Consider the following 26509-nt stretch of genomic DNA (forward strand, 5'->3'; position numbering starts at 1 on the left):
GTTCAAGGTCGGCCTAGGCAAAAATAAGAGACTTTATCTCAGTGGCTGGGCATGGTAGTGTATGTGTTATCTGAGCTATTGGGGAAACGCAACGGCTCTGGGCTCAGTGGTACATACCTGTCATTCCAGCAATACAAGGTAGCAGAAATAGAAAGATCAAATCCCAGGCTAGCCCAGAGGAGAAAAAGAAGACCTTGCCTTGAAAACAACTAATGCAAATAGGTATGGCTCAAGTGGTAGAGCACCTGCCTGACAAGCACAAGACCCTGAATTCAATTGCCAATACGAAAGGAGAACAAAACCTTCCTTATCTTACCAGACAGCTGAAGCCCCAGGAAATCTTCATCTCCCTGCACTATCTGTTCCATCACACTGACCTCTCTGTTATCATCTGTTCTGTTATGGGCTATGCAACAAGAGCCCTCTGTAATTTCCAAAGTTTCTTCATGCTTATTCTCAAGATAAAGTAGGCAGGAATTATTTACCTTCATTACTCAGTTAAGTAAGCTTAAGTTCGAAATTATTACACATAATAACAGCTATTTTTAGTAACTATTATTGATAACAATGCTAACAGCTAAAATTTACATGGCACTTAAATGTCCTTTGCCAACTATTTTGCACATATTATTCCATTTAGTTGAGAAAATTAAATAGGTTTTCCCAAGACATACAGTTCATAAGTAACTCAAAACAAGGCCTCCAGTCTAGACATTTGCAGCACATGGAAGATCATGTGGACTGGCCATTTCTACTCTTAGTGTCTTCTTTATTTTATATTTAATTTCGTATTCATTTAATAAATGTTTATTAAAGTAGCAGCCAGCTTGGCGCTGGTTAGACTCTTTGTGATTCACACAGAATTTTAGTGTTACTAGCTGGGCACTGATGGCTTATGTTTATAAGCCTCGCTACTCAGGAGGCTGAGATCTGAGGATTGTAGTTCAAAGCCAGTCCAGGCAGGAAAGTCCATATGACTCTTATCTTCAAAGAACCAGCAAAAAGCCAGAAGTGGAAATATGGATCTAGAGTTTAAAAAGCCAATCAAAAGTGTGAGGCCTTGAGTTCAAATCCCACAACCAGCACAAAAATATAAAATAAAAAACAATGTATCAGCCAAATAACAGGTATATGCCAAAAACAAAGATAAATAAGACAGTGTCTCTAACCTACAGAAGCTCATTAATTAGGAGGAAAAACACAAAAAGGTAAGATAAAAACAAAAAAAGCAATGAAAAGGTTATACAGGAAAGTGAATAAAAAGTCATCTGAATGAGGCTCTATTAATAATAACACTAAAGGTAGGTGCCAATGGCTCAGGACTGCAATCCTAACTACTCAGAAGGTTGAGATCAAAGGACTGCAGTTCAAAGGCAGCCCAGGCAAGAAAGTCCATGAGACTCTTATCACCAGTTAACCACTAAAACAACTATAAGTAGAGCTGTAGTTTAAGTAGTAGCACTCGTCTTGAGCAAAAAAGCTCAGAGACAGTGCCCAGGTCTTGAGTTCAAGCCCCAGGATCAGCACAAATAGTAGTAGTAGCAACAACAACAACAATAATAATAGTAATAATAATAGAATAACAGAAAACCAGAGTACCCAGGCAAATAATCAAAGCCTCCCTGTTAGCCCACAGTGCCACTCTGAAAGCTTCCTACTCTATAATACAATTCCACTTACTGGCTCATGACCCATGACACATTGCTAAATTTTCTGTACAAAGGATGGGGAGAAAATGTTCACAAGGAGAGCTCAATTATTGCTTATTGAGCTGAGTGAAATTGTACTGAGTTGAAGTGAGTTGCATCACAGGGACTATTAACAGATACTGGGTTTAAATTGTAAAAATTAGCATGGGGCCATTATTATCATGGGGTAGCAATTACTTTCTACATTGACAGAGTGCCTTGCATCTCTTCTGAGTATGCTGTTGGTAACTCTCCTGCTACCCTGCACTCTCCCCACGCTGACTTCCCAGGGCGGAAAAAGGATCAATAAGCCAAAAGAGAGAGCATTAGAAAAATGTCAAAGAAATAATACACAAATAGGAACATTCCTGGCAGACCAGGTACATTCCTGAAAAGCACAGTATCCCTCTATCCTTCCTTATCCTCACATTCTTCTTCTTCTGACCCTGGGTATCTAAGTTCTATGCCTCCCTAACAAGCTTCACTTCTGGCTCCCAGGTATCTAGGCATCTCTCTTATAGTGCCCCCTAAACTCAAGAAACCAAACTGTGTACTACCCAAAGCTATAGTTGAAACCTCTCCCATCAATAAGGTCAACAGAGGGTCAGAATCAGCCCTCAGAAGAACACACCAGGACACATATATACTACTTCATAGATTCAGGAGAGATGCTGCTCCAGAGGGTTCATCTAGTGGGCCAGTCAAGCTGATCTTTCAGAGTTTATTGGAATGTGTGTGTGCATGCGTGTGTGTACACAGGTGTTTGGTACTGGGGCTTGAACTCTCAGCCTTGTGCTCTCACCATTTTTTTATTTAAGGTTGGTACTATACCACTTGAAGAATGCCTCCACTTCTACCTTTTCCATCTATCCTGGCTTCAAACATCAATCTCAGCCTCCTGAGTAGCTAGGATTACAGGTATGAGCCACCAGCACTTGGCTTATTCTCAGTATTTTAACTTAGGATCTAATACAAATAAGCAGTTTGGAATACAGAAGTGTATAGACAGCAGAACACAGAAATGCAAGCAAGAGTGACAACTGGAGCAGGGCAATGGCTGCCCCCAATAAAGCTGCCTAGGGTGTCATTATGTGTGGGCCCACCCCATCCTGTGATCATCGCTCAGCCTTCTGGACACAGATTGCCAGCAGAACCATCTCTCTAGGGAAGATTCAAGGTCAGCATATCTCAAAAAAACCTGAAAGCCTGACCAGATACATATATGGGCTATGTTAAGCACTATCCTGCCCTCAAGAGCATCAGCTGCACATTGTGACTATGCTGCTAGAGAAGCCCTATTAGGCTCTGGTATCTTCTCTGGCCATCTGTGCCTTCATTAAACACATCCGTTCTGTCAATCAAATTGTATTCCAATCCTGTTGTCCTAGCAGTCATTTAGTCTCCTTGAGACAAGGTTGGATTTCTCTACAAAGTTTCATTAAACATTTAAAAATATTCCTTTTCTTTTGAAGGATATGATGCTTATTAGGTGGGTGCTCTATCACTTGAGCCACATTTCCAGCCTTTTTTAAATTTTTTTTGGCCACTCCTAAACTCTGGGCCTGGGTGCCATCTGTGAGCTTCAATTGCTCAAGACTAGCATTCTACCACTTGAGCCACAGTGCCACTTCCAGCTTTTTTGGTAATTTATTGGAGATAAAAGTCTCATGAACTTTCCTGCTGGAGCTGACTTTGAACCATGATCCTCAGACCTCATCCTCCTGAGTAACTAGGATTATAGGCCTGAGCCATCAGAACCTGGCTACACTGGTTATCTTTTTTTATTTGTTTTTTAAATAAGTTTTTTATTATGAAAATACTGTGCAGAGGAGTTACAAGGTTACACATGAGCAAAGTAATGAGTACATTTGTTATCAAGCATTGCTTTTCCCCTACCATCCCTTCCCTCCCATCTCCACAACTATACTCCGGTTTCTCTTCAGATCGAATAAATCTTTCGCCTTTACACTGGTTATCTTTGAGGTAGGATTTTACTTCATCCTTCACTATGATACTCCTACCTGTGCTGCTTCACGTTGCTGAGAGTACAGGCTTTGCTACTACACCTAGCCATTGGTTGAAATGGAGTCTCTACACTTCTATGCCCAAGCTGATCTTGAACCCCAAACCCCCACCTCTGTCTACCAATTAGCTAGGAATACAGGTTTGAGATACTGAACTCCACAAAAGATTCAATTTTAAAAGTTAATCTCCCTGGAGATAATCTCTGTTTTCTTATTAATTTGGATGCCTTATATCGAATGTTAAATAAAGATAGTTTCCCCCCTTGCTCCTCCCTCTCTTTCCTTAATTTCTGCTTTTAGTAGTTTGTTTGCCATTCTTTAGTAAAAAAGATAGCCTCATAAGATCCTAAGTTAATTTGATGTTGAAATTAAGGAAGGAAATCCTTATCCTGAATAACCTAATTTAGAAATGTGGAGTTTCACAAGGAATAGGTTTGGGTTGCAAAGAGGTTTCCTGTAAGTAGTTCTTCACAATTTATTTCAGCTCTCCGTTTTTATTTTCACATTAAAAATTATGTTTTCTACTTTTCTTTTAAAATAAATCAAGAATTATGAAAATAGTGTCCTGTCCCCCTGAGAAGATGAAGAGAAGGAATGACAAATCATCTAGTTAAACACAGCTGGTCATGGTGGTCAAGGCCTCCCAGACTGACAAGGCTAAAACAGGAAGTTTGAGTTTAAGTCCTGTCTGAGCTACAAAGGGAGACTCTGTATCCAGAAAGGAAAGAAGGAGGGAAGGAAAGAAAGAAAGACAGAGAAAAAGATAAAAGAAAGAGGAAAAAAAGGAAAGAGAGAGAAGAGAAAGAGAGAAAAAAGGGAAAACGGAAAGGGAGAAAGAAAGAGAAGAGAGTGCATCTGTCATTCGGGCTTCTGTTCTGGCTTTTCTGGTGAATTCCCAATTACTATTGTGCAGACCTTGCTAATTTCCCAGTCTTGTATGTTACTTTACAGGAAAAAATATTAACAATAAAAAATAATCTCTAACAGTAACTCCCTCACAGCTGAGTCTACTTTCTATCATCAATCAGTGTTGATGGGATGACATAAGGAGGCCTGGATCCTTAGGAGCCAAATGGCCTGAATGCCACTATTCCTAGTGGCAGATAGCTGCAATGTCACTTAACCCAATTCCATTTCCCAATTTGGAATGTCACTTCACTTCTCCCCATTCCCAGCTTTGGAATGTCACTTCTCTGGTCACTGACTCTCTTTTGCTCTTGCCACAACTCTACCTCGTGTGATTTCCGTGAGAAACAGTAGGCAACATCTGTACCAAGTGTCAGACTTTTGAAAGGAAGAAATGATCATTTAAAAAAATGTTCCAGTGCTGTAATCCCCAGCCTAAAGTCTTCACAATACCTCTGTTTTCATTCAGGTTTGCAATGGTGTCACTCCTTGAAACAACAAACTAAATTTGACAAAATAAGTACTTAGAAGACGAAATATGTATTGTCATGAGGGAGAGGGCTACCAGAGTGGAGAGATGAACAAAGAGAAGAAGGATGGGTAAATGCCATCATAATATTCAATGTCTGATAGAAATAGGTCATTTTAGGGGATAATTGGGGTCAGGAGAGATGGAGAAGAACAATGGAAGGAGTAACATTGATTAAGATTCATTGTACTATTAAAGACAATAAAAAAAAGGATGAGAAAAAAATCACCTATGTCTAAGGCCCAGGGTGAGGTAAGATAAATTTATCATTCTCCAAGTACTAACAGGAAGATGATGAATTTAAAATAACTATAATTCAGGACAGAAAAACATTAAGTGCCATACAAAAAAAGCACAGAGGAAAAAATTAGTTTCAAATGGTGAAGAGGTCCTACTGAGATGATAATTAGCAAAAGCCTTCCAGGAAAATTGCTTCTTAAAATTTACTTGGAAAGAAACTGTAGACATTTCAATAATTGGGAGGAAAAAAAAAAGAGTAGGAGAAAGCCGACCTCGAGTAGAAGGCACTCTTGCTGAGTCTAGAAACAAGGAGAATGGTAAAGGCCAAAATGTCACTTCAACAAGAGGCTCATGTAGTATAGTGTGACAATCCAGTCACACCTCAGCCATAGGTGGACCTTTCAGGGCTGCCCTGAAATGAACATTCCCAGAGCTAATAGGGACAGAACTTACTGCCCATGTCCGCTCTAGCAGAGCAGGTCTGATGATAGATGTAGGCAAGACAGTTCTCCTTGGGACTTTGAGATCTTTTGACTAATCAAAGTTTCATATCCTTTCCTTAGCCAGCATGTTGTCAGCCTGAGCTATGGAAATCCTGGTTACACCAGTAGGCTGGTTAAAAGCTACCCATTCCACCCTTTGGCAGGAGACAAGATGGTAACACCTACTCTGAATAATTGTCCACCCAAACTTGGACTGAAGGCCATGAAAACACACAGTTCCTGTCTGCAATGACTTCTTACTTTGTTCCCATTGCTCTAACCACATATTTTCCCATGTGTGGTTTTAATACTCATAACCCTATAAAGAAGATAATTCAGCCATGGGTCAGAACAAGGAAGATAAGGTTCAAGGAGGTCAGAGTACATACCAAGAGCCACCCAACTGGCAGATATCAAAGCCAAGGCCTTCCTAATGAAAACTCTTTCCACCCAACAAGCCTATCCCTCATACAGGTCTTCCCTCCTCCTCACTTCTCTGATATTATTCTCATCTGCAGTGTCACAAAGGGCAGTGCTTGAACACTTGCTGATTGTTTATATTTGCTAATGGATGTGCTGCCCAGACAAGTTCTTAAAGTTCCTTAAACAGGTTTTCCCAAGCATCAAACTGCAAAGTGAGAAGAAATGGGCCAAGCGAACTCCACCCAGCTAGACAGCGATTTCTGTAGACAGTATGCTAATCTCTGAGTCTTAGTAAACTTGGGCAAGAGGTATTTTCTAGGCTCTACTGTGAAACTTCTCTTGCTGGAGATATGTTTGGTATAATGAGGACTAGAGTTGGTCTTTGCTCCTGATTGCTGACACAAAACTAGTAAAGCTCTTTGAATCTGCTCGAGAATTTAAAGACGTTTTGTTCATTCTATTGAGACCTTTTAAACCATACCTGGATTTGTCTTAAAAAGTGAACATAGATTTCATGAAACCCTAAGGTTTCTCCTGGGCCTCTGGATAGCTTTAGGATGGGGGGGGGGGGGCTACTGTGCTCCTTTAGTGAGGGGAGAGAAGTTAGCCTGCATTCAAAAACAGTTTTACCTGTATAATAGAATATCCATGAGAACCTCTAAATGATAGGATCAGAGAGCTTTAGAATTGACCCTAGTATCCAGAAGCCAGGAGAGTATCACACCCCAGCTTCACCTCACCTTATGGACCTCATCATCTGGCCTCCCATGGTTATCTTTTATAGTAAGTTGAATGTCTTGAATAGTTTTGTGAGTCATTCTAACATATCATTGAACTTGAAAGAGTTTGGAAATCACTCAACTTAGTGACGACTCAAACAAAAGTATATAAAACCTGGAGATCTAATGCATGAGACCAGCCTCTGAGCATGTAGAGCCTGTGGATCTGACATTAACTTTGGTTAGTTAATAGCAGAATTTTTAATTGAATTATAGAGCATCCATTTGAGATCTAGAGAATTAGTTGATGTCAGAAAGAGAAAAAAACCCACATATTTTGCCCCAGAAATGGAGTGCGGGGAGGGGGGAACACACCAATATTTTTTTGGGGGGTCCGGTCATGGGGCCTTGAACTCTGGGCCTGGGCGCTGTCCCTCAGCTCTTCAGCTCAAGGCTAGTGCTCTACCACTTGAGCCACAGCGCCATTTCCAGCATTTTTCTTTTTGCTTATGTGGTACTGAGGAATTGAACCCAGGGCCTCAAGCATTCAAGGCAAGCGCTCTACCACTGAGCCACCCTCCCTGCCCCACAGACCAATATTTGAAAGCACTGACACATGAGCATCTTAGACTGTCACTTTATCCAAACAGCCCACTTTTTGTGCAATAGACAGACCCATTTTGGACCAGGTAAAGTGGTTTATGCCTGTATTCTCAAGCTGAAGAAGAAAGATCACGTGAATCCAAGAGTTTGAAACCAACCTAGACCCATCTCAAAACAACCCATTTTTTGAAAGCAGACTGATATCTATCTGATGCTAAGTTGAAGATTTGCCATAGATGTAACCCAATAATTTCACTCCAGGTGTTTTCTCTACAGAGACATTCTGCATGTGTACCAGAATATGCAAATGAGAAAAGTTCAAAGCTGGATACAATCCTAAAAATCCATCAACAACAAATCTGACTTTTATAGTTAAGTCTCACAGTAACTTTTTCTGCCATAATAAATAAGTAAGCTCATTTTTATGCAATAATATCAGTTGCATAAACAGAATAAGCAAAATAAGAAAGAATATAATATGATTTTCATTATATAAATTTTAAAAATATTGTCTAGGGGTGCATACATAGTTAGAAATTTATTTCTAAAAAGGCAACGGAAGTCGTATAAGAAGTTAATCTCCAGATTGGAGGAGAGTCACAGGGATGGGTGATAGTTAAGGAGGCCTTAGGGAAACTTCTGAAATGCTAGAGCTATTCTGTTTTCTATCTTAGACAATGACCATATGGGTTCTGACTTACTATTGAATTGCTTATTCATATTTTGACACATTTATGTGCAAAAGAAATGGCAAGTCATAGAATTAGAAAAGGTGAAAGAGAAAATAAATAATTGGTAACAATGGGGAAATACTTAGGAGACTATTGCATAATAAGGAAAATCAGAATCTCTTCTTTTTTTGAAAGAGCCTACTAACCTGAAATAGGATAATTTAAAACATTAAATAAAACATTAAACATTAAATCAATAATTTAAAACATTAGATGCTGGGCCAGATAAATAGAACGACCCTGATATCAGGATCATTCAACTCTTTTGTTATTATTGAAGAGATACAAGGACATCTTAAGGGTTAGAAAATAAGAATCCAATAAAAAGGTCACATTCTCAAAGCCCAGCTATATCATAATTAACAATTTTTGCATATTATGCTCTCAGTTTTATCAAAATAAAACTGTACTATGATATATTTCACAATCTTCTATTCGATGATGCATTATTTCCAAGTCACTGAATATTTACTTCATCTGATAATATATATTCTCATGGACCAACTAATATCTACAGCAACTGCTTTTGTACAAACTAGCTCGACAGTAATGAGTGTTCACTTTATAATTACCATTAAGCTGGATATATCCTATACACTTTTGTGTAAGTGGGCCATATATTAGTATGTGCAAAATTTATATAATATATAATGTTGACATATTTCACAATAAAAGAAAAGAAGAAAGTATCAGACACTCTTAATATGATTGCGATAGTACTTGCAAGGCTCCTTAAATCCAGATGTTTCAGTATTTATGCATATATACACACACAAACTGACTAAAGAATAGTATACTTAGGGGAGGGGGTCCAAAGGCATAACTCGTCTGAATAACTAATGAACTGCTTAAAAATGAATACCAGGAAGTGAAAACACTTGTGGGGAAAGGCAAAGTGGGAAGGCCCAGGTAGCGCGGGGGGGGGGGAGGGGGGAGGAAGGAAGGGAAGGTGAGCACATGTAGTCATTATATTCAATGTACATTATGCTAAAAAATGAACTGCGTGACTTGAAGGTGGAGTTGGGAACAGGAAAAAAATGAGAGAATAATGAAAGTTGTAGCATTGAACAAGATGCATTGTACTCATAACCTGGCTTCTAGAATTTGTAACCTCTTTGTATAACCACTTAATTCTTTTCTTTAAAAAAAATCCAACTGTTTCCCTAATTTGTGGTACTGATTTAATGAAAGCCCAGTCTGCTACAAAAGTTTATACCCTAAATAGTAGCTACTCTCCCACAGAGTCCAGATATTACACAAAGACAACACAAGAGTGACCCAATTTCCAGTTGCTTTCATGTTCACATTTTTGTTTGTGTATTCATGGAGAAATACTTTTATTTATCCCATGGGAAAACAGTAAACAAAATGTTTGGCTCTTCTTTGCTTTGTCACTTTATGTTCTGATTATTTAAAGTAGGTGGCATTTTTAATCTTTAAATAGTTTATTATTTTTAAATAGTTGTTCAAAGGGCTTTCAGTTCCCTCACAATGCATCTTAATCAATGCCACTTCTTTAATTTTATGTCGACTTAAGGTTGACTCCAAACCAAATGAAAGAATTTACTTAGCACATTTCTTTTAAATATTTTCATATAGTGACACGGTAGAGAATGATCATGTTTGCAAACATCAGAGAAGTGGGTAAGTCTGATAAGAAGATGGAGAGATGAATATCTCAACATTCTTAAAAGTCTCAGGGCTACCCCTGATGCAGCATTTGGTAGTCTTGCTTTTCTTGGACTCACAACAACACAACATCCTCCTCCTTCTCTGAGTTAATTAGAGTCCTTTTGGATAAAGCTACTTCTAATATAAATATGTTCCTATAATTACTCACCATTTTTTGTCATCTCCTCAATCAGAATAAATCTATTACCTCCTCTCTCTCCCTCCTCCTCCCCTCCCCTTCCTCCCTGTCTCTCTCTCCCTCTCTCTCTCTCTCCCCCTCTCTCCCTCCCTCTCCCTCTTTCTCTCCCCCTCTCCTCTTCTCCTCCCTCCCCCTCTCCCCTTCTTCCTCTCTCTCCCCCTCTCTTTCCCTCTCTCTCCTTCACCCCCCCCCACAGTTGAATGACCCAAAAACCTGGAAACTTCCTTTAGGACTCTGTTCCTCATTCCCCAAACATCTAATTGGTACAAAGTCTACTGATTGTCTAAGAGACAATTTCTCAAACTGGTTTCCTTTTTGCCATTTCTAATACCACTGCTTTATTACTTCAACCTGTGCTCTTTCCAGATTTACACACACACACACACACACACACACACACACACACACACACACACACACACACACACACACACACTAAACCTGGATGCATCTCTGCTGTGGCTATCCAGATAGCTACAGAGAAATCTGAAAAACACTTACCATTTCGTTTTCCTACTACTCATCATCCCAGCTTGCCCAGGATGTGAGACTCACAGTGTCAATATCCAGAAAACTGGGCAAACAGATCACATCCTGGAAGATGCACAACGTTCCTTCTAATCTCCCTCACATTATCTTTACAGTCTCTTCTCTCTGTCCTCCCCTCCCCACGTGCGCCCTGCCCACCAGCTTTGCCAAACTGCATTCAGTTCTAATGGAATGTGCTTTGTTCTTCACATCTCAGTACCTTGGCACTGAGAATGCCCTACTCCTTATCTGGGCCTTCTAGTGAACTCCTATTCCATCATCAAGATTCTTTGTAAATGTCGTTTTTCACTAAAGTGGCAAACTGTAGCTTTACTGATGTTCTCTCAGCAACTGTACATGCTGTTATCAACATGAGCCTACCAAGCTCTGGAAAGAAGGAAGGAAGGAAGGAAGGAAGGAAGGAAGAAAGGAAGGAAGGAAGGAAGGAAGGAAGGAAGGAAGGAAGGAAGGAAATCATGTTGGCAACATTTATCTAGATTACCAATGGTTGTACATATTAGTGGGGTACAGTGTGATAAGTTGACATGTGTTCAATGTGCAAAGATCAAATCAGAGTAATTAGCATATGTGTTATCTAAAATATTTATCTTTTGTGTTGGATATTCTTAAGATCCTTCATCTATTTTGAAATATACAATTATTGTTAAGTCTAGTCATTCTACTTTCCTATATAAGAGTAGAACTTAATACTCCTAGTTTTCTATTAACTAACATTTCTCTATACTCCCTCACCCACAACATTTAGCAACCTCTATTCTATTCTCTGTTAAATTTACACATATGAGTAAGAATGTGTAGTATTTACTTATCTGTGTCTGGCTTATTTGACAAAATGTAATTATTTTCAGTTCCATCTGTATTATGAAAATTGATTACATGTCATTCTTTTTCTGAATGGATAGTGTTCTACTATATGCATACCCACTGACCAATTGATGAACAGTTAGCTTGTTTCCATTTATTGGTTATTGTGAACAGTGCTTAAATAAACACAGGAGTGCAGAAGTTCCTTTGACAAACTGATTTCACTTTCTTTGAATACATATACAGGAGTAGGTTTGGGTCATACAAGAGTTTGAGTAGTTTGAGGAACCTCTGTACTGTTTTCCATAATGGTTTCATCAATTTACCTTAAAGCATGTAAACTTTGAATCAGTAGAATAAAAGGTATGCTTTTCTCATTGCTTCTTGAGGAGGAATAAAGAATTACATGTTTTATATCTGCATAACATCCAGCCCACAGAAACTCATTGAATGTCCTTCTACATGGTTTGGCTGTTAATGTAAAACTGACAGAGATGGATGGCATAAAGATCTTTGCTGAAAGATATATCAAGAGGAATTAAAAGCGTATCTAAATGTAGTCCAAATGTAATTGTCATATATTTACCTATACTTAAAAAAATAATCAATCAAAAGAGTTAAACTCTTCCACTCAAAATAATCACTGGAAACTCTTGAAATAGCTTTATTCCCAATTAGATAATGAGTTTTCTGCCCCAGGAGGAAATTATTCTTTCTACAAGGGTCATACAGCTCCCATCTCCAAGATATACAAGCTGTATCATGGGCCTCAAGATGTGACTACCAACCATAGACATCAAAATCATTTGAGCACTATTAAAATGAAGATTCTGGGATCACCACCCTAAATTCCAAAAGATATGGCCAGGGGAGTAGAGCATCTCCACCTCAGTATTTCAACTGTTTCATATCACAATATCATTTGGGAGTTTCCAATTGATTCAGCAAAGGATACTCTCTTATTTGGACAGGTGGAAAATGAAATAATGTTTTCTGTAAAATGCTACTGTGGTATTTAAATTTTACTTCCTTGACAAGAATATGTGTCTATCATCTTTGATTTGCTTCAAGCACCTGCTATAGGAACTTAGAGGTAACAGGACCTTAATAAGATGAATTTCACCAGAATTTGAATGATTTTGAATAAGTCTGGAGGAGAAATAAAAAAAAAAGCTGTCATTTTTACCTGCTAAATTGGTCAACAACTTTGGCAAGCCATGAAAGCTGGCCAAAGGAGAGTTTCAAGAACATTCTTGTACAAACTAGTTAGATCCTTCATATAGTGGTACATGCTGCAGGAAAGCAGATACAAAATTTATGAAGACCTTAGAAATATCCATAAGTTTCTTTATAGATAATACCAGTAAACTGTAAGGTAGGTGTATATAATGTAATATTTAGAGCAACCACTAAAATAACAATGGAGAGATATACTCAAAAACTTTATACATAAATCCAAATCAAATTCTGAGAGATTTTCAGGTAACTTGCAAGAATACAGGAACAGGAAAACAGAACAAACAGGTAACAAAAAAGGTAGACATGAATTCTAACAGATTAATAATTACAGTAAATATAAATAAGATAAACATATCAATTAAGTTACAGAGCTCATCAATGTGCATAAATATGAGGTCCATAAGAAACTTCAACCATAATAACATAAGAAAGTTGAAATTAATGTAAAATATGGAACAAGTAAACTTAGCCAAAATAAGAAGACAAGAGTAGCTATAGTCAAATAATTAGACTTCAAAGTAAATTACTTGAAACAGAGAGAGACTCTATATAATTATAAAAGGTTTAATTTAACAAGAAGACATAGTCATCTTTACAAGTGTTTGTAACAGAGATTTTATATATATATCCTATTATATATAAATATATAAATATTTATATAACAGAATATATGATCTCTAAAATTCTATTATATATAAATATATAAATATTATATATAATAGAATATATCTCTATATATTTATATATAAATATTATATATAACATATTCTATTATATAATAGAAAGGGACAGAAAATATTAGATATATAAATAGGCATAGATCGATATGGAGACAGACAGACAGGTAGATAGACAGATACACAAAAGCCAGGTACCAGTGACTCACACCTGCAATACTAGCTACTCAGGAAGCTGAGATATGAAGATCATAATTTGAAGTTAACCTGGGCAGGAAAGTCTGTGAGATTCTTATTTCCAATTAACAACCCAAAAAAGCCAGACATGGAGCTGTGGCTCTAATGGTACAACACTAACCTTGAGCAAAAAAGCTAAGGAACAGTGATCAGGCCCTGAGTTCAAGCCGCAGGGCTGGCACACACACAAAAAAAAATAATAAGAAGAAAACACACCTAGTTTTACCCATCTTACACAAAAATCAACTTCTAGAGGCCCACATCCTTTAATATAAAACCCTAAGAAAAAACATTGGAGAAAATCAGAGCCTATGGCTAACTAAATAATTCTATTTTTATTATTATTGTGAAAATACCATACAGAGGGGTTACAATTACATGGGCAAGATAGTGAGTACATTTCTTATCAAGCATTGTTACCTCCTCCTTTGTTTCCCCATACCATCCCTTCCCCTCTCCACCCCTCACCCCCACACCCCATACCACCACTACCACCACCACCCACCCCGCCAAAGTTGTAAAGTTCATTTTTCGACATAACATCTTGTACATCTCATTTTTGTAATGGGTACACCTGTAACCCTATTTAAACAGTTTGTTTTTCCCTTCCCCTCCACAAATTATATCAGCATCAAATACAGTGAAAGCAGGGGCTCTACCCTGGAGGAGGTACATACAAAGCAACAAAGAAATCATCCTATAAATATGTTGGAAACAATCGCAAGAAAAAAAAAACATTTGAATCCTTATCTTGGGGTTCATTTCGCCTAACATCAACTTGTCTGACAGTTTCTGTTTGTCTCAGACATATACTAGTTATTGCAAATAAAGGAAACCATGGGACTATATTTCTTTGGGCCTGGCTTACTTCACTTAATATAATTTTTTCCAAGTCTTTCCATTTCCTAACAAATGAGGCAATGTAATTCTTTCTGATGGAGGCATAGAATTCCATTGTGTAAATATACCACATTTTCTTGATCCATTCATCTACTGAGGGGCATCTGGGTTGGTTCCATATTTTAGCTATGGTAAATAATGCTGCAACCACTTTGGAAAGTAGTATGGAGGTTCCTCAGAAGACTCCACATAGAGCTCCCCTATGACCCAGCAATCCCACTTTTGGGCATTTACCCAAATGATCACAAACAAGACCATACTAAAGCTAACTAAATAATTCTTAAACTCAAAAGCATTGTTAACTCAAAAAGTACCAAAAACACTACCATAAAAAAAAACTAAATGTCATCATGAAAAAGTCTTTGGAGAAGAGGAAGAAAAAAATCTACTGATAAGGAAAAAATTTCTACGAGTTTCACCCAGTAACAACTACACATCCTTCAATGAGTGAATGGCTCTGGAACCATTATTCAGCAATTTAAAAACTAAACTTCATACACACAACAACCTAGATCAGACAGAGAAGCTGATTTACAAAGCTCAAAAATTTCAAAAGTGATATACTTTATGTTTACCTTTACATAACAATGTTGAAATAATAAATTTATAGAGATAGAGAGTACATTAGTCATTACCAGGAGGTAATGCAAGTGCAAGTGGGAAAGAAAATGTAGCTATAAGAAGACAAAAATAAATGATTGTTATTATGATAGAAATATTTTGTATCTTGACTGTATCAGTATTGCTATCCTGATGTAATGTCATAGAATACTTTTGCAAAATGTTACCAATGGGGAAAACTGGATAAGGTACAGAAGAGCTTGTATTCTTCTTTTTTTTTTTTTTTTTGCCAGTCATGGGGCCTGAGCTCTGGGCCTGGGTGCTGTCCCTCAGCTCTTCAGCTCAAGGCTAGCACTCTACCACTTGAGCCACAGTGCCACTTCTGGCTTTTTCTGCTTATGTGGTGCTGAGGAATTGAACCCAGGGCCTCTTGCACGCAAGGCAAGCACTCTACCACTGAGCCACCTTCCCAGCCCAAGCTTGTATTATTCTTACAGTTGTATGTGAATATCTAATTACCTTTCCAAAGAAGGAAACAAAAGATAAATTAGTTAGACTAGGTTATTGCTAAGTGATTTCTATATCTGAAACTCCATGCTTTGAGGGTATTAAGAATCCATTTTAGTGACAAATGGCAGAAGTATTTTCAGTACATGAAGCTTCCAAGCAACTTGCAAAAGAAAGACAATACCAAAATAAGGCAGATTCTATACATTTACATCTACTTAGAGTCAAGAAAAATAGGGCAGACAGGGGCAAGTTCCCCATACAAAAAGAGCGGATAATGGAGAATCTCTATTAGAAAGAAACAGGTTTGCCAGACGCTGGTGGCTGGTGCCTTGGTTCATGCCCATTAGTCTTAGCTATTCAGAAGGCTGAGATCTGAGGATAGCAGTTCCAAGCCAGCTGAGCAGGATAATTGGTGAGACTCTTATCTCCAACTAACCACAATACATACATACATACATACATACATACATACATACATACATACATACATACATACATACATACATACGCCGGAAGTGGAGCTGTAGCTCAAGTGGTAGAGCACAACTTTTGAGCAAAAAGCTCAGGGACAGTGCCCAGGCCCTGAGTTCAAGCCCCAGGACTAGCACCAGAAGAGAAAAGAAGGAAACTACCTTCAACGCAGGCCATCATCACTCATCAATGTACACTGACCTCTCCGACATTCTATGCAAATCCTTCCACTCCACTCAGTCTAGCTCCTTCCAACACAGTTAAGCCAGCACTGGAAGATGAAAACTTGGATAAACCTAACCAACTATGGCAATGGTGAATAGATTAAAATAATTAATAAAAATAGTTAAAAAAAATAATGGAGCTGGGAATGTGGCTTAGTGGTAGAGTGCTTGCCTAGCATGCATGAAGCCCTAAATTCAATTTCACAATACCACATAAACAGAAAAAGTCAGAAGTGGCACTGAGGTTCAAGTGGTAGAGTGCTAGCCTTGAGTCAAAAGAGCTCAGGGACAGTACCGAGGCCCTCCTAGTTCAAGCCAGCCCCAGGACTGGCAAATAATTAATAATAATAATAATAATAGCAATGATGGAAACAGAAAAGATCAAGGATCAACAAAATTTTTGTTAAGTACCAGATAGAAGTATTTTTTCAGTAAAAGAGACATATGGTCTCTTTTACACCTACTCAGCTTTGCAAAAAAAATTATTTACAAAACAACTTGGGATCATATTTATTCATAGGCTATGAGTTTCAGACATCAGACAAGGAGAAAAATAGGAACATTAATTTTTCCCAAATGTGGCGTTAGTACCTACCTAACAGAGTTGATGAAAACTTAAGATGAAAACACTTAGCAATGGGCACAGAACCTAGTAAGTTGTCATCATCACCATTGTTATCATCATCATCATTATCATCATGATGTTATTCTTTTTACTAAGAACGAATCCATCTTTTCTAACATCTAGATGGCATCATTGGTCTGGATCTTGGTAAGTAAGGGGCAATAGTTTCTACTTCATCCTTCCTGGCTGATACCCATTTGACCCTGAGTCTCTGTGGATTTTAGAGGGAAAACCACACCAAATGAGAATGGAGTCTTTCTTTTTTAATACTGCCTGTTATTGTTATCTTGAAATAGTTGTACAAAGCAATGCCAGTTCCACATATTGGTTTGGGAGTACAAACTGCATCTTGATCCATGTAACCCTTTTCATCATTCTCCCCCATCTCTCCCAGCCCCACCCATCCCCTCAATTTACCTGGTTCCATTTTCTCATACCTACCTAGAATATTATACCTACATTTGCTCACTCTTCCTCTTTCCATTTGTCTGTCCCTCTTCCTGTTGCCCATCTCCCCACCACAGACAGACTATGTTCCAACTTACTGGTCATCAGTTTGTTAAAACTGCCTGTTTATTGGTCTAAGGAGTTACATCATTGAAAGCCTCCCATGCAGGTATCATACTTTAGTTAATAGTTTGTGTATATACACATATGATCTTATATATGTTTAGTTACGTACATATATATTTCTAATTCAGACCTAACTTTCACCTAGGAGAGAAAACATATACCCTTTGTCTCTCTGAGCCTGCTTTAATTCATTTCACATAATTTTTTCCAGGTCCTGGATGGCTTCTTTAAACCATCATGGTAAGTATTTTTCTAAGGGCTTTTGAGGCAGATGTGAAAGAACTATGCCACATTAAAGGCAGCTAAAGAAGCTGAGTACATTTAGACTGAAGAAAAGATACCTGGAGGCACGGAGATAAGGAACGTTTAAGAGCAATTTTTAAATACAGGAGGTGTGGAAATGAGAAAGACTGAAACTGATTTCTGACAGGTGGCCCCAGAAGGAAAAAGAAGTTGAACTAATGAATTGAAATTAATGGAACTCTGTCTCAACTCAACATAAGGAAGATTTTTTTTTAATAGTCAGCACTATGTCTTAGAAGGACATGGTTTGTGTTATGGTAAAAGGTCTTCTCTGAGGGTATTTTAGCAAAGGTTGAATGGAGGAAGCAAGGGGCAGAAGGTCATACAAACTCAGAGAAGTCTTCTGGCCTGAAACTCTATGATCTATGAAACAGATGAAGTAAAAATAAATCAATCATTTATTTCCCTAGATTCTAAACCTCTCTTTTTAACCTTTGTACTCGCATGCTATTTCATATGATTCTGAAATAGAGATCTACCTAGCTGTTTTCATACATCATTTATCATTCATCCCAGAAATATATTTTTGTACTTATTATAATCAGACATGATTTTAAGGATTGGTGAATAAAAGAGTGAATAGTTGAACAATAAGTTACTACAAAATTAATCACAAACATATCATTTTGGAGCTGGATGCTACTAAGGAAGCTGAAATCTGAGGATTGGGATTTAAAATTAGATGAGGCAGAAAAAAAAATCTCCAATCCTCTTATCTTCAATTAACCAGCCAAAAAGTCTGGAAGTAAAAGAAGCATGGTTCAAGTGATAGAATGCCAGAGTTGACTGTAAAAAGCCAAATGGAATTGAAAGAGCCTGAGTTTGGGCTGGGAAGGTGGCTCAGTGGTAGAGTGCTTGCTCTGCATGCATGAGGCCCTGGGTTTGATTCCTCAGCACCACATAAGCAGAAGAAAGCCAGAAATGGCGCTGTGGCTCAAGTGATAGAGCACTAACCTTGAACTGAAGAGCTGAAGGACAGCATCCAGGCCTAGAGTTCAGGCCCCAGGACTAACAAAAAAATAAATGAAAGAGCCTGAATTCAAGCCCCATTACTGGTACACACACACACACACACACACACACAGAGTGTATCCTTTGGTAGTAACGAAATACTCTGTTTTTGTATTTTTCCTTTTCTATTTTTCAATTGGCCAATTCATTTATATGTAGACACTGGGTGTCCAACTTTTTAATGTTCTTAACATTAAAAATTAAGTTTTCTCCAGCACTGAGATCTTGAATAAAATTTCAGAAAGAGATTATTGAGTTTTTCTTCCCATAAACTTGAATCCCTCTTCCCCCCTCCCCCCCCCACACTAAATCAAGCCTTTACTAAAGAAAAAATACTGAAAGCTGTGACCACAGGGGACAGAGTTTGATACCAAAAATAATGGAAGTTGTAACTCCTAAGGTAGGAGCAGCAAAGGAAGGCTATCCAGGAAACTTCTGAAATGTAAAGGCCTGCACTTGGCTGCTAGAGCTCTATTCACCCTGTAACATGCTCTATACGTCCAAACAGATCTTTTATATGATTATGATGCCTTTTGCATATAAAATCTCTAAAAAGAAATTTAACAATTTTCTATCATGATTCCTTCTTAAAATTTCTCTAGTATGGTGAACAGGAAATTTGGCTTCTGGGCATCAATACTCCATCCATTCATGGCAATTGAACCACTAATGAGAAAATGAACCCAACCTGAGACCAAGACTCCACTCTTGAGTGGGGAATTAAAAGCCTATACAGCCCTACAAATGTGCAGACCCTTAGAAAGATGTTGCTCAAGTTGTAGCATACTAGCCTAAGAAAGGTGAGAGTTCAAATCCAGAGTTCAAATCTCAGTACCACCAAAAGGAAAAGTTATGATATTATACAAAAAGAACAACTGGTTAATAACCAGCTTATCACAACAAAACCAAGATTTATATCCAGAAAGGTTTGCTGCAATATTAATCCCAAGGTCATAAACAGAAAACTATCCACATATATAACAAAGGGCAATTATTAAATATTATTATATATCCATTAAAAGAATGCAACATATTTTAATAACAGAGAAAGCATAGATATGTAATGCTAGCAGGTGAAAACAACATAGAATTGTATGCAGTATGAGTTAAATGTAATAGAAAGAAAAGTAGCACAAAAAAGTGTGAGGATGATAGATACCGCAAACTAAATACTAATAATATTAGTCTTGAGTGGTGGTTATCACTTTCCATGATGTACGCATTCCTAGCATTGAACATGTTTCACTTTTAAAATCAGAGAATTTTTTGTGCTAGTTCTGTGACTTGAACTCAGGGCCTGGGCATTGTCCCTGAGCTTTTTTTTTTTCTCAAGGCCAGTTCTCTGCCACTTGAACCACAACACCACTTCTGGCTTTTTTGGCACTTCATCAGAGATAAGAGTCTCATGGACTTTACTGCAGGAAAATGGCTTTAAACTGTGATCCTCGGATCTCAGCCTCTTGAGAAACTAAAATTAATCATGAACTACAGGGCAAAAATCAGAGAAATGTTTCTTGAAGGGTTCTTTTATAGATATCTAAAACACCAAATGAAGGCTTTTTGTTTTTCTCAGGCAAAGATGCTTACTTTAGGTGATGGTGACCATTTTAAGCAGTTCAGACTAGTACACCTTTTTATTGACTATTGAATTGGAAATTTTATTTCCTTATTTGTCATTGCTTTGTTTTGTTTTATTTTGTTTTGCTTCTTGGAATGAACTACTCAACCTCATTTTTCTCACTCTGGGTAGTAGAATCTACACCTCCCATTTTCTCCTGTCAAAAAGCATCCTTTAGTCTTCTGAGCTGACTCTTGACCCACCCTAAGAGTGGACATGGGACCACAATCATGGCTTCACCAAGGTGTGTAAACAGCACAGCTCTTCCAGTCAGTTCTCATAAGACTGAACACACATTTGGATAACACTACTGAAAGACAGAAATGGTGCCAGGGAATATATAATCTTAGATTTATCAGAGGGTCTATGTGAAATTTGAGAATAAAAAGTAAAGCCAGGACTAATGAACCTTTTGCTGTCTTCTAGATCATTCTGTACCTGAAGATGGTACTATACTGGATTTTTTAACTGTACTAACAATTATCTTTGATTTGAATCAGGTAATTGCAATGTGTGTAGCCATCAAAAATAAGAGAACAAAATTCACATCCTGAATCAAAAATTTTTTTAAAAAGAACAAATAGGGAAGGGGTGACATTGTCCAAAAAGAAATGTACTCATTATGAAACAGTAACCCCTCTGAATATCACTTTTATAATAACAATTTAAAATTTTAAAAAGAAAAAAGTAATTTCTTGGCAGCAGAAATGCCTCTGGTTTAGACAAAAAAGTGAAATATGATATAATACCATTTAAACAAGTTCTTTTATAACTTAACATAGTAGGTACACATACAACACGAGGAGGCTTATGGGGAAAAAAAAGAACATAGAGGGCTGGGAAGGTGGCTCAGTGGTAGAGTGCTTGTTTCGCATGAGGCCCCTGGGTTCGATTCCTCAGCACCACATAAACAGAAAAAAAGCCCAAAGTGAGGCTGTGGTAGCGCACTAGCCTTGAGCTGAAGAGCTGAGGGACAGCGCCCAGGCCCAGAGTTCAGGGCCCACGACCAGACCCCCCCCCCAAAAAAAAAGAACACAGAAACTTCCAAGTCGGGGCTGGGAAGATGGCTCAGTGGTAGAGCACTTGCCTTGCATGCCTGAGGCCCTGGGTTCGATTCCTCAGCACCACATAAGCCAAAAGAAAAAAGCCGGAAGTGGCACTGTGGCTCAAGTGGTAGAGCGCTAGCCTTGAGCTGAAGAGCTGAGGGACAGTGCTCAGGCCTAGAGTTCAGGGCCGACGACCGACCAAAAAAAAAAAAAAAAGACCATTGAAACTTCCAAGTTAATCTCACACATTCTTTTAATAGCCTGGGTTAACCAAATGGTAGGGATAATGATTAACATGTGTTCTACTTTGATTTTCAAACATCTTCTTTTAAAGGACCTTTGATTACAAAATGTCAAATGACACAAAGAACATCACATTCACCCTAACTACCAGAAGGGAAAAAAAGACAACCCACAAGGTCATAACTTTTTTGAGCCCATCAGATAGGTGATCAGGAAAAACAAATTCCAAAGAAGGGCAAATGTCTTCAAGAAGAGAAAGGATAAGATAATGTTTTCATTGTAGCACAAAATAATGGCTGCTATGCAAGCCATTTAGAAGAAATCTGTTTGAATTTAAACAAGTTCAATAAAGCCCTTTATAAAATATTACAAGTCTAAAATTTTCAGGCCTAGAGAATTCACATTCACTAAGAATTCCTTCCCCACAGGCACCACCTGTTTCTCATGAGAAAGACAACTGGACAGAAGTGGATCTGTGGAAGAGTTCCTTTGGGCAAAATGGTACAAAGATGACTGACAAATGGTTCCAGAGACAGGTTCAACTTCCTCTCATTTCTCATTTCTCTGATCTCTTCTCTCTAGTAGATTAGGGTGCTGAGATGAGGCAGTCATTGCCAGAGTTGAATTATTTTTCAAGAGGAAACTCTCCCAATTCACAAGTAAAAAAAAAAAAAATCCACCAGTGCTGGAAGAAGGATAGATGCAAAACATTCCACCATTCATCAGCCTGAAATGAGGACTCTACATGAGTATCCAGCCCAAGGAAATAGCTAAAGGGAGGGTAAGAAACTCCCCCCACCACCAACTAAAAGATGGTACAGAGAGGACGAGCAAGAATGTTAAAACTCTGTCCCAGCAGTCAAGACCCTAAGGGGCTGAGATCAGTCTGGAGTGGATAGCTTTCTTGAATCCAACCATAAGCCTACATGGAATAGCCAAACGAGACAACGACCTGTGGGGATCTGAGGAGCATAGAGACCACTTCTGTGATGCAGGTGGGTTCAAAACTAAAGATAATCTGATCCCATGCTTCTGCTTCTGTTCCTTTCTGGACCTAAAAGATCAGAGACATATCTACACCTCTTTAGAAAATCAGGCCTTTTTGTCTCACAAGCTCAAAATTACCTGTTTTTGATGCTTCTTAAATGCCAAATTTGACCAAATTGTATATTTTCTTACTGCCTCCAATGTAAAAATTGGCATTAAAAACCCTGTTAAGTCAGGAAAGAAGAAATGTGTAATATATGCACAAAAATCTTTAATTCCCCTTAGAAGAAGCTCATCTAATGAATTCAATATACTATGGAATGTAAAGCATAAAATAAGATACAATCCCTACCAATAATAATTCACAATATATTGAGGGAGAAAAATAAACAAATGATTCTAATATATGACTTATAAATCTCAATGCCAGGAACTCACATGTAGACTAGATGAGGAAGACAGAAGTGTGACCTCTGGATTCCCTGATGATAAATGAAAGCAATCAGATTTGAGATGAAGTGTGATGGTTGAACAGGACAGTGATGGCCAGGGATCAGGTTGAAGACATGTTCCTGGTTATGAACAAATGTAGGCAGGCTGAATGTGGCAACACACACAGATCATCTCAGCACTTGGAATGTTGAAGTAAACAGATTAAAGTTCAAGATTAGATTGGGCTACATACTGTAAGCCTGTTGAGAGAGAGGGAGAGAAAGAGACAAAGAGACAGAGATAGACACAGAGACAGAGAGAATGAGAAAGAACATGTGCAAATGGAAAGAAGAAGAAGGAAGGAAAGAAGGAAGGAAGGAAGGAAGGAAGGAAGGAAGGAAGGAAGGAAGGAAGGAAGGAAGGAAGGAAGGAAGGAAGGAAGGGAGGGAGGAAGGGAGGAAGGGAGAAAGGGAGGAAAGGAGGAAGGGAGAAAGGGAGAAAAGGAGGAAGGGAGGAAGGGAGGAAGGGAGGGAAGGAGGGAGAGAGGAAGGGAGGGAAGGAGGGAGAGAGGAAGGGAGGAAGGGAGGGAAGAAAAGGGACCAAAGCACATTTTATATATGAATAAAAGAATAGCATAATGAAACCTACTAAAACTTTTTTAAAGGCTAAGAATGATATGAAAGAGTAATAGAGGTAATGGAGGGGTGAATTTGAATACAGTAATTACATATATATAGAGAGAGAAGTTGTATAATGAAGCTCCTTTGTACAATTAATATATGCTAATTTTAAAGTTTTTAATATATTCTAAAAAGAGTAAGAAAGCAGATCACATTTACATGGTTAGAGAATGTGGAAATTAAACATTTGCCTCTTTGATTGGCTGAAGGACAAACCTACGCAGAATATTTAGTGTTTCCAAGTTGAAAGACAAAAATCTGTGCTTCAAAAAAATCAATCCTATTTTTCCATTTAAAATCACATAGAAGTAACTACTTTTTATATTTTTCAATCTGTCCAAACTTATATTTGCTTTGGAACTAGTCTCAAAACTTGGATCATTGCTTACAATATTATCTTCTACGTACTGAGTATGAGCCTTGAGTATAAAAGTCTCAACATTTTCTGGCCATAGGTCTCCCAAAAGCTAGTCAATTCTGGTGACTACAGTCTCAACCAAGACCCTGTGCATACATCATATGAAGACAGAATGGGAAGAGAGTCCTAGCATGAGGAATGTTAACAATCCTCTGGAAAGCCTGGAGGACAATTTGGCTCCCTGCTTGTTCTTTTCCTGATGGGGCATTCAGGGCATAGTGTATTCCTTGTCCACCTTCAGCCTAGGGTTATACTGAGAGGGCTGCACGCTGAGTGGCCATTCTTCCACAGCTAGAATTTCAGGCAGTTTACCAAGGTTTATGTGACAGAAATCTGGATACAGCTGCAGGTCATTTAGGTGGGTGGTCCTGCTAGGAATATTCTTCATAATACCTTCCATTAGGAGTACTCCACAAAACTTTCCAACCTGAATCTAAAAAGGACTCTCCCTGGACATGTCAACAAATTGCCAGTTTTTCGGAGGGCCAAGTCCCTGTGCTCTGTCGTTCATAAGTATGAAGACTCTCTGAGGTTCAGAATTGATTAATGATGGATGGCTACTCTTCTTTCCCTCATTCGCCAGTATTTCATACAGTATATATTTTTAGCTCTTCCTAATACAATGGCTCCTAATATGTTTTCCTCCCCTTAACTAAGAAAAACAAAACTTAAAGTACTTTGAAAAAAAAATCAACAGTACCACTGAAATTCAAGAGGAAATGTACTTATTACCTTGCTCATGTAACTGTAACCCCCCTGTACAGCATTTTTACAATTAAAAAAATACAAAAAATATTACACAGTGATTTTATGTACCTGTTTAAAGTAGAAGAGAGGTGACCATAATTTGAGTTATGGTTATGAGAATAAATACCAGCAGAGTCAATATCACAATGTTCTCCAAACCCTTCATGTGTTTCTTTCAATACATGCTGCTGATTTGTCCACCTCTGCAAGTAAAATAGCACATCTAGAATGTTACTCAAATGCCAGATACTAGTGGTTTACTAAACCCCTGTAATCCTAGTTACTTAAGTGGCTGGGATCTGAGCCAGTTTGGACAGAGAAATCCAAGAGGCTTTTATAAGATGTGGCTCATGTGGTAGGGCACCAACCTTGAGCTGAAAACAAAGCAAGAATACAAGATCCTGAATTCAAGCCCCATTAACAGCACAAGAAAAAGAGAAGAAGAAATTTTCAAAAATAAATGGCAGGAAACCACTTTATCCATATCTACTATGCATCTATCAAATCAACATGGGCATATAACTTAATGGTCCATGTCTTCTTTTCCATATTTATAAAGAGATGATAATTTTTATAGTTAGAGGGTAAAATGAACTAATATTACAAAGTCTTAATCCAAATTTGGCTCAGATCAGTATCAAAGTTTGCTATCACTATTTCTATGCCTGGTCCCAAGTTGCTCTTCCTTTCCCTAGAGTATTAAACCACATCAGGATTCTCTTCTCTTATTGAACAAACTGGAGATGTTAAAGACATCCTTAGTATAACTTCTCATGCTCATTCCCAACCTTTTTTTCTCACCCTACAATCTGTGGATTTTGAACTCTACTTAATTCTAACTTCTAAATATCTCTCAAATTATTTTTTTACTTACATGCTCCTTCACAAGAATGTACTTTGGTTACAATTCTCTCTCCTGATCTATTTCAAACACATCTCCAAAGATCCTCCTTCTCTCAACCAACTTCACTCATCCCAAGCGTTTGGGCTAGAAAACATGACTATACCAGTCTTGTTTCAAATATTCCTATGACTTTTATATTGTATCAGCCAGGCTGACATCTCAATCCTTCTAATTAAGTCTATCACCATAATCAAAGATTCAAATTTTGTAAGCCTAGAATGTTTTGTCTTATATATCTCCCAGTTTGGTTCTAGTGTAGTTATTTCAAGAACCAATGGATAATGTGAACACTTGTCAGTATATTTCACAAAGTCCTACACAATCTCACAGACACAGGAGGTAATGCAATAACATCTTTCCCCTTAAGTCTACTTTCCTTGAATTGTTCTATCTTCTGTGCTCCCAAAGCTTTGTATGCAGGACTCCGACAATGACACCTACTATGTCACATGTTCCTTTTCTTTCTTTTTTTCCCCCAGCAAGCACAGATTCATAAACATGTAACCTGTGCAGCCACACAGAGCCCTGCCCCACC

The 26509-nt window shown here is 38.0% G+C and overlaps 1 protein-coding gene across 7 annotated transcripts in view; it reads right to left on the minus strand.

The window, feature by feature from the left end:
* The window catches only part of Atp13a4 (ATPase 13A4), a 125898-nt gene that overhangs the window by 92028 nt on the left and 7361 nt on the right, over nucleotides 1-26509 (minus strand). The window contains exon 1 of one of the 7 annotated variants that reach the window (XM_070029850.1): nucleotides 10717-10804. The exons of the other annotated variants lie outside the window; for them this stretch is intronic. Coding sequence (XP_069885951.1) covers nucleotides 10717-10719 — 3 coding nt within the window. The 5' untranslated portion in view covers nucleotides 10720-10804. Of the gene's footprint in view, nucleotides 1-10716; nucleotides 10805-26509 lie in introns of those variants that run through there. 7 annotated transcript variants of the gene reach the window in all.

The sequence above is a fragment of the Dipodomys merriami genome, unplaced genomic scaffold (genome assembly GCF_024711535.1).
Source record: "Dipodomys merriami isolate MVZ:Mamm:240054 unplaced genomic scaffold, mDipMer1.0.p SCAF_2, whole genome shotgun sequence".
Classification (NCBI taxonomy): domain Eukaryota; kingdom Metazoa; phylum Chordata; class Mammalia; order Rodentia; family Heteromyidae; genus Dipodomys; species Dipodomys merriami.